This window comes from Bactrocera neohumeralis, chromosome 3 (genome assembly GCF_024586455.1).
Source record: "Bactrocera neohumeralis isolate Rockhampton chromosome 3, APGP_CSIRO_Bneo_wtdbg2-racon-allhic-juicebox.fasta_v2, whole genome shotgun sequence".
NCBI classification, from domain to species: Eukaryota; Metazoa; Arthropoda; class Insecta; order Diptera; family Tephritidae; genus Bactrocera; species Bactrocera neohumeralis.
Window position 1 is genome coordinate 18,130,498 of NC_065920.1, and position 15,395 is coordinate 18,145,892.

Below are 15,395 nucleotides of genomic sequence, written 5' to 3' on the forward strand. Positions count from 1 at the left end.
TTTATGAGTGAGGTCTGTGTGGTAATTATAAAAATTCTTAATTATTTTTATAAAAACGCACGAAATATTATATAAAAACATTTACCACACAACCGTTGCATAAAACACTATATACATATGTACGTAATTATATACATATGTATATTAGTACCTATTGATGTAACCATATCACTAGCACATGCAGATCAACTTATATACCTGTGACTTAAATTAAAATTTCAATTCTGTGCTGTATGTATGTATATACGAGTATATATACTTATAAATATATATACACACATATTTTTGCATTTTAGTACTAGTTGATATAATCATACACATGTACATTGACATACAAATACAATATATAAGATATTATTAATGACAATATTACATTCAAATTGATATGAAAATTGTTATGTAGTTGTAATTATTATTAAAATATAAAATGTAAAAAGTTTTGCGAAACTTGCTGAATAAACTGAAACGATCAATAAAGATAAAAAAAAACAAGAAAACCCAAGCTATAATACCCTTCTTGAATCTTTTATAGTAAGGATACATACTGAATCTAGTAATAGGAATGCCATGGTTTTGACAGCTCGTGGCGGCCATGTTTTACGAATTTGTGTGAAATTTTGTCAGTGTGTTCAGAAAGGCTTGAAATTTCACCATGCCACGTTTTCCTTTGATACAACGTTCGGAAATTGTCCAATATTAATACGTACTAAGTTCAAGTTTTGCGGTGGCTTCTCTAAAATGAAAAATCATCTTCTCAGTTGAGGCCCATTTCTGGCTTAATAGCTTCGTAAATAAACAAAAATATCATTTTGAGCTGAGTCAAATCGTCGTGTGGTTCAAAAAACCATTTGCAACAACAAAAATTTACCGTTTGGTGCGGATTATGGTATTTTCTCTGGGATTCAGCAATGCTCAAGGAACTCGAAACAACATTTAGCGCACCAGAGCCGAAATTCTAGCCGAGGTGCTACCCCGGGCCGTCAAAAATTAACGTAAACGGATGTAAGTATGTACACGAAGCCGTGGTGGCCAATTGGCCGACATTTTGTTCAAATCATAATCATTCATTCATCTGCATAACAAACAACAGATCCCATTTTGACCAAATTTGAGATTTCATGATAACATAACGTCGTTCTTGTTGGTAGACCCGATTTATTTTGCTTTTAAAAACTTCATGACAAATTTAATATATGTACATATCCTGCTTAAGGTATAAAAGAGACGAAATACTATATGAAACTCTCTAAATATCAGACAGAATTTTTAAAAGTATACAGGATTTGTGCGGAAAGTAATAGGACCGATGTTCTTCCGCCGCGACTGTATTTTGCTGACGAAGACCGGAAGAATGAGCAAATCCAAAGTGAACACGATGCCCAACATCAAAGGCATCGTCCAGCATCCAAGTTTTACGTGGAAGTTCTCAAGAGACTCAAACGAAGGGTCAATCGAGTCCGACAAGACATCGCAGCCGATTGGAAGTTGCAACGCCTCGGCTCACACCGTTTTCTTGTGAACAGCTACCTTACCAAGGCCGGCGTTCCAACGCTTCCGCAGCCCTCCTCCAGCCCAAATGTGACCCCCCGGACTTTTTTGTTTCCTTGCCTGAAAAGGCCGATACAAGGGGATCCCAGCAGCATGCATCTCAAGGCTATTCCGGAGAATGCCTTCCGTGCCGACTTCAATGCTTGGAAATCACGCTGGCAGCGCTGCATCGACGCAGAAGGAGCCTATTTTGAAATTTTTTAAAGAATTGTAACGATTGGTTCAATACTTTTTTTTTCAATCTACTCAGTCCTATTACTTTCCGGAAAAAAACCCCTGTATCAGTGGAAATAAAAAGAAAAGGTTGTTGTTTTATATTATCTTCATACGATTTCCCTGGCGTCGTCTAGAAAAAGAATTAAATTAGTTGTCCAAATAAATAACTAAAAGAAATCCAAGGATTAGTATTATTTCTGTTAAAATAATGCACATTCCTTTAAGTGATTGAAGTTTGGGGATACATTAAAAAATATGATAAAATCATATGAAAAATCGTCGTGAGAAATAAACTATTATGCTCTATAGACTATTTTCCATTACAATTTAACACCATCGATGGTTATTTAGTTAGCATCTATTCCGCCCCATCCCATTAACCACCAGACAAATACTTTTGTACCTCTTAACGTTGTTTTAGTGGAACTGTTATATCGACCCAGTGGGTCGTAGTGGTTTGCTGTGTTTGTGGCTAGTGGGAGGCGGAAAAATACGAACTGCTTTACCGACTGTTTCCGATTCATGGTCTGCTCTGCCGACCATAAGCAATTTTAAATGCACGATAGACCAGAAAAGTTTTAAAGAATGTAATCTTCACAATTCATCCTTCACATTTTTAAACTCTAGGTGGTTTCTTTAAATATAAGCCATAGCAATTTGAAATTAATAAAAAAAACCCATACACCAATTCTTCGACTAACATTAAAACAATGAAAATTACTTTTAAATATTCAATTTGTTCACTTTCTATATTTTCAGTCTTTTTTGTTTGAACATCATGTTTGCTCTAAAACTAATTAAAATTTCTTAACTTAAGAACTAAGATCTCAAATTCATACATTAAAGCATAGGTTTATTTCTAAACTAATTTAGTTTAATCTACTTCCTCAACGGTGGGTCCAGTATGTCCACCATTGAATCCGCCCGCTTGTTGACCGCAAGACGCTCCTTGTGCACCACCACTATGTAGTTTTGTCATGATTGGTGAACAGAGTTTGGTGAGTGTGTTCATTTTGTCTTCGTACTCTTCCTTGTCGGCCAATGTGTTGGCATCGAGCCATTTGATTGTATCGTCACAAGCCTTCAATGCTTCGCTCTTCTCCTGAGCATTCAATTTATCACCAGCGCCGTCCAGCGCTTGTTTCACACCAAATACATAACTCTCCAAGTTATTTCTAGCCGCGATCTTATTGCGTTGTCGTTCATCTTCTTCGGCATAACGTTCCGCCTCGTTCACCATACGATCGATTTCGGCTTGTGATAGACGTCCTTTGTCGTTCTTGATGGTGATGTTCTTGGCATTTCCTGAACTCAACTCCTTCGCCGATACATTCAGAATACCATTAGCGTCCAGATCAAAGGTAACCTCAATCTGTGGCACTCCGCGTGGAGCTGGCGGTATGCCCGATAAATCGAAAGTACCCAAACGATTGTTGTCCTTGGTCATCACACGTTCACCCTCGTACACTTGGATTGTGACACCACTTTGGTTGTCTGAGTATGTTGAGAATGTTTGAGTTTGTTTGCATGGTATTCGGCAATTTCGTTCAATGATTTTCGCCATAACACCACCAGCTGTTTCGATACCCAAGGACAATGGAGCTACATCGACCAATAGCACATCTTGGATTTCACTGCTCTTGTCACCACTTAGAATAGCAGCTTGAACGGCTGCACCATATGCCACTGCCTCATCTGGGTTGATTGAAAGATTAAGACTCTTGCCACAGAAGAACGACTGTAGTAGGCTCTGCACCTTTGGAATACGTGTGGAACCACCAACCAATACAATATCGTGTATCTGATTCTTGTCCATCTTCGCGTCATTCAACGCCTTCTCTACAGGGTCCAAGGTCTGACGGAATAGATCGGCGCACAATTCTTCAAAGCGAGCTCGTGATACTTTCGTGTAGAAGTCCACTCCTTCGTATAATGCATCGATTTCGATGGTGGCTTCGGTGCTCGATGATAAGGTACGCTTCGCACGTTCGGCTGCTGTTCGTAGACGACGTAATGCTCTTGGATTCGAACGCAGATCTTTTTTGTACTTTCGTTTGAACTCATCAGCCAAGTGGTTGACCAGTCGGTTGTCAAAATCTTCACCACCAAGATGTGTGTCACCAGCGGTGGCACGCACTTCAAACAATGAACCCTCGTCAATGGTCAAGATGGATACATCAAAAGTGCCACCGCCCAAATCGAAGATCAGTACATTACGTTCACCTTTCAAATTCTTATCCAAACCGTAGGCCAGGGCGGCTGCTGTGGGTTCGTTAATGATTCGTAGCACATTCAAACCAGCAATACGACCCGCATCCTTAGTCGCCTGTCTCTGTGAATCATTGAAGTATGCTGGTACTGTGATGACGGCGTCTGAGACTGTTGTGCCTAGATATGCTTCAGCGGTTTCCTTCATCTTGGTCAACACCATTGAAGAGATTTCTTCTGGCGCAAAGCGTTTGTTCTCACCTTTGTACTCGACAGAGATCTTTGGTTTGCCACCATCGCTCACCACTTTAAAAGGCCAATGTTTGACATCCTCCATGATCTTCGGATCGTCATACTTTCGTCCAATTAATCGTTTTGCGTCGAATACTGTGTTCTTTGGATTCATCGCAACCTGATTCTTCGCTGCATCGCCAATGAGTCGCTCTGAATCTGTGAAGGCAACGTAACTGGGTGTTGTGCGGTTGCCTTGGTCATTGGCGATAATCTCCACTTTGCCGTGTTGGAAGACACCAACACAGGAGTATGTTGTTCCCAAATCAATACCGATTGCTACCATTTTGACTTGTGTTTTTCTTGTACTTATTTTTCACTATAGACTTCTTAATATTATACTTTGTAGAACTTTTAAAATTATTTATATCACTTTGTGTTAAAAACACTTTCACGTTTGTTTGTTACAATCTCTCAAAGAGTTGTTAATACTTTGCTTGCTTATTCAATTCTGATTCGAAGAGCGCTCATGGCTGGTATTTATACTAACAGGGCTCTTCATCGAATATTCCGGATGCTCTTTCTCGAAATTTCCACGCTAGTCTACAAGCAGGGTGGAAATTTCGATTCTCATAGTCGCTCTTGCATGCTCTGGGAATATATGATTAATATTATTTACATATGTATGTATATATGTATGTACATACAGAAACAGATATTTCTGACTTTATAGCCGCCAAATAATTACATACATATATGAGAGAAATTCGGTTCAATATAGCGAAATCTCTTCTCTATTTACGTATTTGAATCACTGAAATATTTAAGTCTGAGAAAACTTGTGTGAGTAATTCGCTTTCGCGCTGTGTTTTGGTATGAAGCACAGTGAAGCGGTTTAATTTTAAAAAGTTAAAACTTATGGGGATATTTGAAGGAATCGTAGTTTAAAATAAATTACGGAGAAACGATAGCATGTTTACTAGTTTAATTTTAAAATATAAAAATGTTGAAGTCTGCCCCTGGTATCACTTTAGAGTGGAACTGCCTTTATTTTTAACATTTTTTAATTTTTAATAGACATATACAAATGTTTGTAAGTATGTATATACAAATGGACTGATTTGGGTGAGAGTAAATAAAAATTTGATTTCTTTAACTCTTGTAATTACCTGGTGGTGATGAAGAGTAGAGCGACATTATCTCTTAAATAGTGTTGTAGCCGTTATAATTATGTACATACATAAATATGTATGTGCTACGTATGTATATACAACTTTTTGGTACAATTTACACACTCTTATGTACATACAGTTGTATGTGGAAATTTCGAGAAAAAGTATCTGGAAATTTCTTCTTTAGTTTCACTTTGAAAGAAAAGTCAAAAGGAATACATATGTATGTATTTACATATTTAACTGCCGACAGAATTCATTACATTCAAATAAAATAAAGTATGGTGCTATTTGTACTTTTAATAGTTTTTAATATAGCGGATGTATGTATAGTATGTTCGAGTTATTATCCGATTACACCCATTTTTAATCTGTAGAATGATATGCAAAAATTAAATAATCCCACTAAGACTGGCTGATATCGTCACGTGCCAAAGCACACGTGTAGGAAATTTCATCAAAGTCTGTTAATTTTTACACAAGTTTTTGCTTGCTCGAGCAGACAGACAGACCTTTGGAATACGCCTCCTCATCTGGTAATTTTAAATAATATTCCCAGTATGTATGCAAAGATGTGTGGACAATTTTGTAATTATTATTAAAACCGTTAAAACCCATTAATCGTAAGAATTTATCGATAAATACCAAATTTAGACAAATATTTTAAGATAGAAAATTTTAATAAAGTAGAAATTTTTGAGCTGTTCTTTGTTATAGTTAAAAAGAATTTATTACATTTCTACGAAAACATGTTCTACATAAAATTTTTTTTGAAAAATTGCTTACATACATACATAAGTATAAGATGAGCATTTCATTGAATAGGAGACGTGATAAAATTTTTCGACACTGCGAAATTTTTCAAACACTATTCATAAATGTTGCACTATGACACTCGATTGTGAGGATGAAAAGTTACTTAGATAGCCAGAAGTATTATACATACATTAGTATGTACATATGTATGTATGTACATATACATATGTACATATATACTAATTAGAAACAGTAAAAATTTAGTATAAAAATGCGACTTTTTAAAATTAATAGTTTATTAAAAAATGTATCTAAGATCTAATCTACATATGTATGGTAAGCCTCAGGATTAGTTAACCTCTTAAAATTTTTATTTTAAACCTTAAAAATGAATCTCATAAATTACTAAGTAGTTATAATGAATATTCGTAGTATATGCATTTATAATTACCTACCGCTTATACGAATATCTGTAATGTTAAAAAATCTTTCGGAAATACTACTATACATACATATCATCGTTAAACATATTAAACAATCTGCTTTTTATATTTTTTGAGAATGTTGGTATGGTTGAAAATATGTACATACAAGTATCCATATATAAGTATATCATATGTATATGAATATGTTTCTTGTATCTTGACCTTTCTTAACTTTTGCTCTCAATTATTAATGACTTTTATTGTAGAAAAGAGAGTTGTCTGCTGGGTTTACTCTTAAATAAATACGTACATAGTATATACTTTATTAATTCATTTGAAGGTAGTTCCATCATGTTCGTATGTACAGACTTACATATATATGTATTTGTGTATTTGAGTAAAGTAGCTAGAGAGAATTCGTCAAATTGAACCAAATTTCACCTAGCTGGTAGATTGGTGTGGAAATTTCGAGAAAGAGCATCCGGAATATTCGATGAAGAGCCCTTTTGATATAAATACCAGCCATGAGCGCTCTTCGTTTCAGAATTGAATAAGCAAGCAAAGTATTAACAACTCTTTGAGAGATTGTAACAAACAAACGTGAAAGTGTTTTTAACACAAAGTGATATAAATAATTATAAAAGTTCAACAAAGTATAATATTAAGAAGTCTATAGTGAAAAATAAGTACAAGAAAAACACAAGTCAAAATGGTAGCAATCGGTATTGATTTGGGAACAACATACTCCTGTGTTGGTGTCTTCCAACACGGCAAAGTGGAGATTATCGCCAATGACCAAGGCAACCGCACAACACCCAGTTACGTTGCCTTCACAGATTCAGAGCGACTCATTGGCGATGCGGCGAAGAATCAGGTTGCGATGAATCCAAAGAACACAGTATTCGACGCCAAACGATTGATTGGACGCAAATATGACGATCCGAAGATCATGGAGGATGTCAAACATTGGCCTTTTAAAGTCGTGAGCGATGGTGGTAAACCAAAGATCTCTGTCGAATACAAAGGTGAGAACAAACGCTTTGCGCCAGAAGAAATCTCTTCAATGGTGTTGACCAAGATGAAGGAAACCGCTGAAGCATATCTAGGCACAACAGTATCAGACGCCGTCATCACTGTACCAGCATACTTCAATGATTCACAGAGACAGGCGACTAAGGATGCCGGTCGTATTGCTGGTTTGAATGTGCTACGAATCATTAACGAACCCACTGCAGCCGCTCTGGCCTACGGTCTGGATAAGAATTTGAAAGGTGAACGTAATGTACTGATCTTCGATTTGGGCGGTGGCACTTTTGATGTATCCATCTTGACCATTGACGAGGGTTCATTGTTCGAAGTGCGTGCCACCGCTGGTGACACACATCTTGGTGGTGAAGATTTTGACAACCGACTAGTCAACCACTTGGCTGATGAGTTCAAACGAAAGTACAAAAAAGATCTGCGTTCGAATCCAAGAGCATTACGTCGTCTACGAACAGCAGCCGAACGTGCGAAGCGTACCTTATCATCGAGCACCGAAGCCACCATCGAAATCGATGCATTATACGAAGGAGTGGACTTCTACACGAAAGTATCACGAGCTCGCTTTGAAGAATTGTGCGCCGATCTATTCCGTCAGACCTTGGACCCTGTAGAGAAGGCGTTGAATGACGCGAAGATGGACAAGAATCAGATACACGATATTGTATTGGTTGGTGGTTCCACACGTATTCCAAAGGTGCAGAGCCTTCTACAGTCGTTCTTCTGTGGCAAGAGTCTGAATCTTTCAATCAACCCAGATGAGGCAGTGGCATATGGTGCAGCCGTTCAAGCTGCTATTCTAAGTGGTGACAAGAGCAGTGAAATCCAAGATGTGCTATTGGTCGACGTAGCACCATTGTCTTTGGGTATCGAAACAGCTGGTGGTGTTATGGCAAAAATCATTGAACGAAATTGTCGAATACCATGCAAACAAACTCAAACATTCTCAACATACTCAGACAACCAAAGTGGTGTCACAATCCAAGTGTACGAGGGTGAACGTGTGATGACCAAGGACAACAATCGTTTGGGTACTTTCGATTTATCGGGCATACCGCCAGCCCCACGCGGAGTGCCACAGATTGAGGTAACCTTTGATCTGGACGCCAATGGTATTCTGAATGTATCGGCGAAGGAGTTGAGTTCAGGAAATGCCAAGAACATCACCATCAAGAACGACAAAGGACGTCTATCACAAGCCGAAATCGATCGTATGGTGAACGAGGCGGAACGTTATGCCGAAGAAGATGAACGACAACGCAATAAGATCGCGGCTAGAAATAACTTGGAGAGTTATGTATTTGGTGTGAAACAAGCGCTGGACGGCGCTGGTGATAAATTAAGTGCTCAAGAGAAGAGCGAAGCATTGAAGGCTTGTGACGACACAATCAAATGGCTCGATGCCAACACATTGGCCGACAAGGAAGAGTACGAAGACAAAATGAACACGCTCACCAAACTCTGTTCACCAATCATGACAAAACTACATAGTGGTGGAGCACAAGGAGCGTCTTGCGGTCAACAAGCGGGCGGATTCAATGGTGGACATACTGGACCCACCGTTGAGGAAGTAGATTAAACTAAATTATTTTAGAAATAAACCTGTGCTTTAATGTATTATTTCAAGAATGTAGCCATAAGGTATTACGTAGTTTTCAAAGATAATAAGAGGATATAATTAATTAAAAAAATATATATAAAAAAAGACTGAAAATATAGAACATGAACAAATTGTATATTTAAAAGAAAATTTTGTTGTTTCATTAAAATAAACCACCATAATTATTTAGTTTAGAGCATTTACGAAACAACTCTCTTTGGGGAAGATTTTCCTAGAAATTTAAATGTTTTGTAAACATTCTATTATACTAGGAAAGGTATTGCTCCTTTTTAACAATAATATTGAAGTTGTGATTGGGTCATGGTATGGCAGATAACTGAACTCATGAACCTTATTTAAAGATCCTGTTGTTTTGTGAATATTTCTTTAATGATAATAAGACTCAAATAGGGTGGCAGGCCGACGGAAGAAAAAGAAGTACAGTAGGAGCAAATGGCGTCCCCTAATCTTGTTTTCAGCGAAGGAGTTATGTAAAGAAAGGACTACAAGCAATATTAAAAAATAATTCGACTCTATTTAAATAGTGGCTGCTTCTTTGTTCAGGATAATGATCTGAAGTATTCGGCTTTTGTTGTTAAGGAATTGTTGTACAACGTGAAACACTCCTCTTCCTATGAACACCTGTAGGCCTATGTGTAGGCAAAGCTATGAGAGCGCAAAGTTAATAGCAACAAGTAAGGAAGGGCTAAGTTCGGGTGTCACCGAACATTTTATACTCTCGCACGATAAAGTGATAATCGAGATTTCATTATCAGTCATTTACATACATATTTTTCAAATACCGTATTTGTGTAAAGTTTTATTCCGTTATCATCATTGGTTCCTAATGTATATATTATACAGAGAAGGCATCAGATGGAATTCAAAATAGCGTTATATTGGAAGAAGGCGTGGTTGTGAACCGATTTCACCCATATTTTGTACATGTCATCAGGGTGTTAAGACAATATTACATACCGAATTTCATTGAAATCGGTTGAGTAGTTCCCGAGATATAGTTTTTGGTCCATAAGTGGGCGACGCCACGCCGTTGACGTTTTTTGTTAGTCGGTTAACGCACTTTTAGTGATTTTCAACATAACCTTTGTATGGGAGGTGGGCGCGGTTATTATCCGATTTCTTCCATTTTTGAACTGTATATGGAAATACCTGAAGCAAACGACCCTATAGAGTTTGGTTGACATAGCTATAGTAGTTACTGAGGTATATACAAAAAACTTAATAGGGGGCGGGGCCAAGCCCACTTTTCCAAAAAAATTACGTCCAAATATGCCCCTCCCTAATGCGATCCTTTGTGCCAAATTTCACTTTAATATCTTTATTTATGGCTTAGTTATGACACTTTATAGGTTTTCGGTTTCCGCCATTTTGTGGGCGTGGCAGTGGGCCGATTTTGCCCATCTTCGAACTTAACCTTCTTATGGAGCCAAGAAATACGTGTACCAAGTTTAATCATGATATCTCAATTTTTACTCATGTTACAGCTTGCACGGACGGACGGACGGACAGACGGACGGACATCCGGATTTCAACTCTACTCGTCACCCTGATCACTTTGGTATATATAACCCTATATCTGACTCTTTTAGTTTTAGGACTTACAAACAACCGTTATGTGAACAAAACTATAATACTCTCCTTAGCAACATTGTTGCGAGAGTATAAAAATGAGGTTAAGGGTGCTCTTCAAGTTTTGTGGGCAAATATAGGTCCTGAAGTTAGGCAAAAATTGATGCTTTCTATGAATAAAAGATTTCAATAATAAAGGGCAAAAGTGCATATACAAAGTATCACTTTCGATTAAAGCGTGTTAAAATGTCAATTTAAAATTTAATTTTTTTGGTCTTCGTAAATGGAGTTATTTTAAATTGTTTATTTTTTTGGAGAAAATTGGATTTTAAAAAATAAATTTCAATTGCATAATGACAAATAAAGCGGCATTCTTCTCACCTTTGGTTGTAACTCAAAAGTTGTAGTACTTTAGGAAATAAGTTACTCCAAAGTCAAACTTTGTAAAAGTTATTATTGGTTCACTGACTGTGGGCAAAAAATCTTAAACACAATCAACAATCTATATGGAATAAAGTCAACCGGATGTTCGAAAATCCTGATATTATCATAGCCACAGGTACATATGTATGTATGTACATATATGGGGGCCAGGGCAATCATTGAATTTTATCTATTTTATGCACATATGTATGTATGTAAAGACTAATTCTTTTGAATTTTAATTATACATATGTACATATATCTCACGCACTGATCGATATTTTCTGTCATCATAGGTACTGGGGTCCACGTATTCATTACTTAGCGGCTTGAACAGTTTTCCTTCAATATTTGGTCATAAGGTGACAAGATTTAAAGGAGTTCTAAAATTTTATACTGTTATATTAATTGTTTCTTGATTTGTACATTGACATGTGAAAGAATCAGATGAAATTTCAAATTGTGCCACGCCCCACGCTAGCAGTGGTCCGATTACGCCCATCTACAATACCAAACTTCGTATGGTGCCAAAGAACATGTGTGCTAAGTTTCATCAAGATATCTTAATTTTTACTCAAGTTACAGCTTGCACGGACGGACAGACAGTCACCCGGATTTCAACTACGCCCTTTCATCGTGATCGTTTATATGTAAAAACAAGTAAGGAAGGGCTAAGTTCGGGTGTCACCGAACATTTTATACTCTCGCATGATAAAGTGATAATCGAGATTTCATTATCCGTCATTTAAATATTTTTCAAATACCGTATTTTTGTAAAGTTTTATTCCGCTATCATCATTGGTTCCTAATGTTTATACTCGTGTTATACAGAGAAGGCATCAGATGGAATTCAAAATAGCTTTATATTGGAAGAAGGCGTGGTTGTGAACCGATTTCACCCATATTTCGTACATGTCATCAGGGTGTTAAGGAAATATTATATACCGAATTTCATTGAAATCGGTCTAGTAGTTCCTGAGATATGGTTCTTGGTCCATAAGTGGGCGGCGCCACGCCCATTTTTAATTTTTAAAAAAAGCCTGGGTGCAGCTTCCTTCTGCCACTTCTTCCGTAAAATTAAGTGTTTCTGACGTTTTTTGTTAGTCGGTTAACGCACTTTTAGTGATTTTGAACATAACCTTTGTATGGGAGGTGGGCGTGGTTATAATCCGATTACTTCCATTTTTGAACTGTATATGGAAATGCCTGAAAAAAACGGCTCTGTAGAGTTTGGTTGACATAGCTATAGTAGTTTCCGAGATATGTACAAAAAACTTAGTAGGGGGCGGGGCCACGCCCACTTTTCCAGAACAATTACGTCCAAATATGCCCCTCCCTAATGCGATCCCTTGTGCCTAATTTCACTTTAATATCTTTATTTATGGCTTAGTTATGACACTTTATAGGTTTTCGGTTTCCGCCATTTTGTGGGCGTGGCAGTTGGCCGATTTTGCCCATCTTCGAACTTAACCTTCTTATGGAGCCAAGGAATACGTGTACCAAGTTTCATCATGATATCTCAATTTTTACTCAAGTTACAGCTTGCACGGACGGACGGACAGACGGACGGACGGACAGACAGACATCCGGATTTCGACTCTACTCGTCGCCCTGATCACTTTGGTATATATAACCCTATATCTGACTCTTTTAGTTTTAGGACTTACAAACAACCGTTATGTGAACAAAACTATAATACTCTCGTTAGCAACATTGTTGCGAGAGTATAATAATAGGAGTGCCAATATGAAAAATGTGTTTGGCTGCATAACTTTTTTAAATCACATTAGTTATTGTTTTATTTAATCATTGGGTTTTTCTCCAGTAGTTAGAGGAAATCATTTATAGAAACAAAAATGAAATTCGTAGACAAAAGCGCAAAACATCCACTGCAAACGATCGCAATATAAGTAGTACGGTACTGCAAAATTAATCCTTTTGCTTCAGCCAGGAGCATCCATGATGAACTAAATTTGTCAGTTAATATTGAAACTGTTGAAGGCATCATGGACCAAAGGGCAGATGTCAAAATATTATATGAGGTCATGTTGACACATGCCTCATGGAATATGCCATTGCTATGGGTATCAACTGGATAATGACCCTAAACATACTAGCAAGTGCGCAAAAAAATGGTTTAGGGCCAACGGAGTTGAGATTATGTGGTGACCTGCTTAGTCTCCTGACTTCAACCCCATTCAAAACCTGTGGACAGATATCAAGAAGAAAGTAGCTGAAGAGAAACCAACCAATTCGAGAGATTTATGGCAAGTAGTAAAAGAGGCTTGGAAAGGAATACCAATAAAACGTTGCCAGGATCTCATAGACTCCAAGCCTCGGTGATGTGATGTTGTGTTAAAAAAATCGAGGTTATTCAACGAAATATTAATTATTTTAATATTCTGTGAAACTTTGGAACCATTATATATTAAAATTATAGAACGGTCTCGTATTACATAATATACTCCTATTTTTTTGTGGAACTAGTTTTTTAGTTTACTTGATATTAACTGCGATATACATAAATATTTTTTTCTGTTTGATTGAAATAGGTGAAATCTGGAAATGTTGATAGATCTTTAGCAAATTACATTGTGCAAAAATTTTGAAAAAAAAAAAAACATTTTTGTTAATGAAAATTAACAATTAGGTTTTCTCATGTGGTCACTCCTATTTTTTTGTGGACAACTGTATGTATGTATATAATCCTATATTTAACTCGATTAGTTTCAAGTGATACAACTGTTAGGTGAACAAAACTCTTTCTGTAGCAACATGCTGCAAGTGTATAAAAACGTACAAATTACTTTTAATTAAATTTAAAATTGAAACATAGACGAGATACAGCCTACTTTTAGTTGAAATTTAACGACAACACATATGTATGTATATTATATTAAACTCTGTTCAAAGTATTATAATTATATATGTATGTACATATGTAAGTGCTACTGGCCTGGTCTGAAAATGATCTTTGTCTAGTCCAAAAATATTTTCCTCTACCCTCACCGCTGCCTTAATGAAATTGATTTGGCATATTTATTGTAGCAGAGTGTGTGTTTAATAGTGGAAATGTAGAAATCTTCCTCTATGTGTAAATAATTATCCTTAAATTGCAGAAACTTCTAGAAGTTTCTATTACTTATATGCATACTTAAGTATTTTATGCCGACAGAAAAATATATACTTATATATACATATATATATGTATGTATGTACATCTGAATATACAAATGGATGTACATATTTATGTACATCAGGAAATGTATACGATACACCTTTGTTAAACATTGCAAACAAATTTAAAACGCGTCCATTCTGAAGAGAGAATCTCAAGACGTCTACTCTTAAAGAGAAAAAATTATATGAATATACGTTATACTCACGTATCTACCAATTTACACATGCATATACATATGCATATGTATGTACAAGTATCTATGACCTCCATAAATTAGGTTTGAGATATCTCTCATACACATAAACATGAATTTCGAGAATGAAGGATAGAGTAGTTCGCGGTGTTTCTTTTGTTTTGATTCCTCTTCGTAACAAAAAAATAAGCACAGTATAACAACGCAACGAAATTGTGAAAACTTTGGGCAGGAATTCAATACTTTCATAATACATTAGTTCAATTTGGAAGCTTTGCTTTAATTTTGGATTTCTGCAGATACTCATTTTTTTGCATAAAACTTTTTAGCAATTAATTAATATATGCAAGTACGATCGTTTCTTAATACTAAATTTTAGTCAGAAAATCTAGTTTTAAATTGTTCTGATTATATTAAAGTTTCACTGTAAAGAATGAATAACTCAACAATCAAGCAAAAGACAGATCCCAGAAAGCTAAAGATTTGCATAAATTCATGATGTTGATGAGAAAAATTGGATTTTCTGGAAGTATAAAATACAATTAATTGAATCCTTATCTTTATTTAATCAATGGTATTTATTTACTCCAACTAAAATTGATAAACTACACTGTGCGACATTGAAGAGCAGCGAGTAGAGAGAATTAATTTTTGATTCTCTCATATAATTATTTGCCTTATAGCAGGCAGAAATACCTATATCTGTATGTACATATAATACATACATATGTATATTATTATTCATGTACTCCCATATCATACGACAGCTACTATGAGAATCGAAATTTCCACCCTGCTTGCAGATTAGTGT

At 36.3% G+C, this 15,395-nt stretch overlaps 2 protein-coding genes across 2 annotated transcripts; one reads left to right on the forward strand and one right to left on the reverse strand.

Annotated features, from left to right (window-relative positions):
- Positions 1 to 2,481: 2,481 nt before the first annotated feature.
- LOC126753797 (heat shock protein 70-like) lies at positions 2,482 to 4,717 on the reverse strand. Its single transcript, XM_050465496.1, has one exon. The coding sequence runs from the start codon at positions 4,547 to 4,549 to the stop codon at positions 2,639 to 2,641; it is 1,911 nt and encodes a 636-aa protein (XP_050321453.1). The 5' UTR covers positions 4,550 to 4,717; the 3' UTR covers positions 2,482 to 2,638.
- Positions 4,718 to 7,092: 2,375 nt separating this feature from the next.
- On the forward strand, positions 7,093 to 9,347 carry LOC126753796 (heat shock protein 70). Its single transcript, XM_050465495.1, has one exon. It carries the CDS (start codon positions 7,266 to 7,268, stop codon positions 9,174 to 9,176), a length of 1,911 nt encoding a protein of 636 aa, XP_050321452.1. The 5' UTR covers positions 7,093 to 7,265; the 3' UTR covers positions 9,177 to 9,347.
- Positions 9,348 to 15,395: the final 6,048 nt, after the last annotated feature.

Bases quoted from the DNA above. Each gene is read 5' to 3' on its own strand.
- LOC126753797 (XM_050465496.1), bottom strand. From the start codon at position 4,549: ATGGTAGCAATCGGTATTGATTTGGGAACAACATACTCCTGTGTTGGT.
- LOC126753796 (XM_050465495.1), top strand. From the start codon at position 7,266: ATGGTAGCAATCGGTATTGATTTGGGAACAACATACTCCTGTGTTGGT.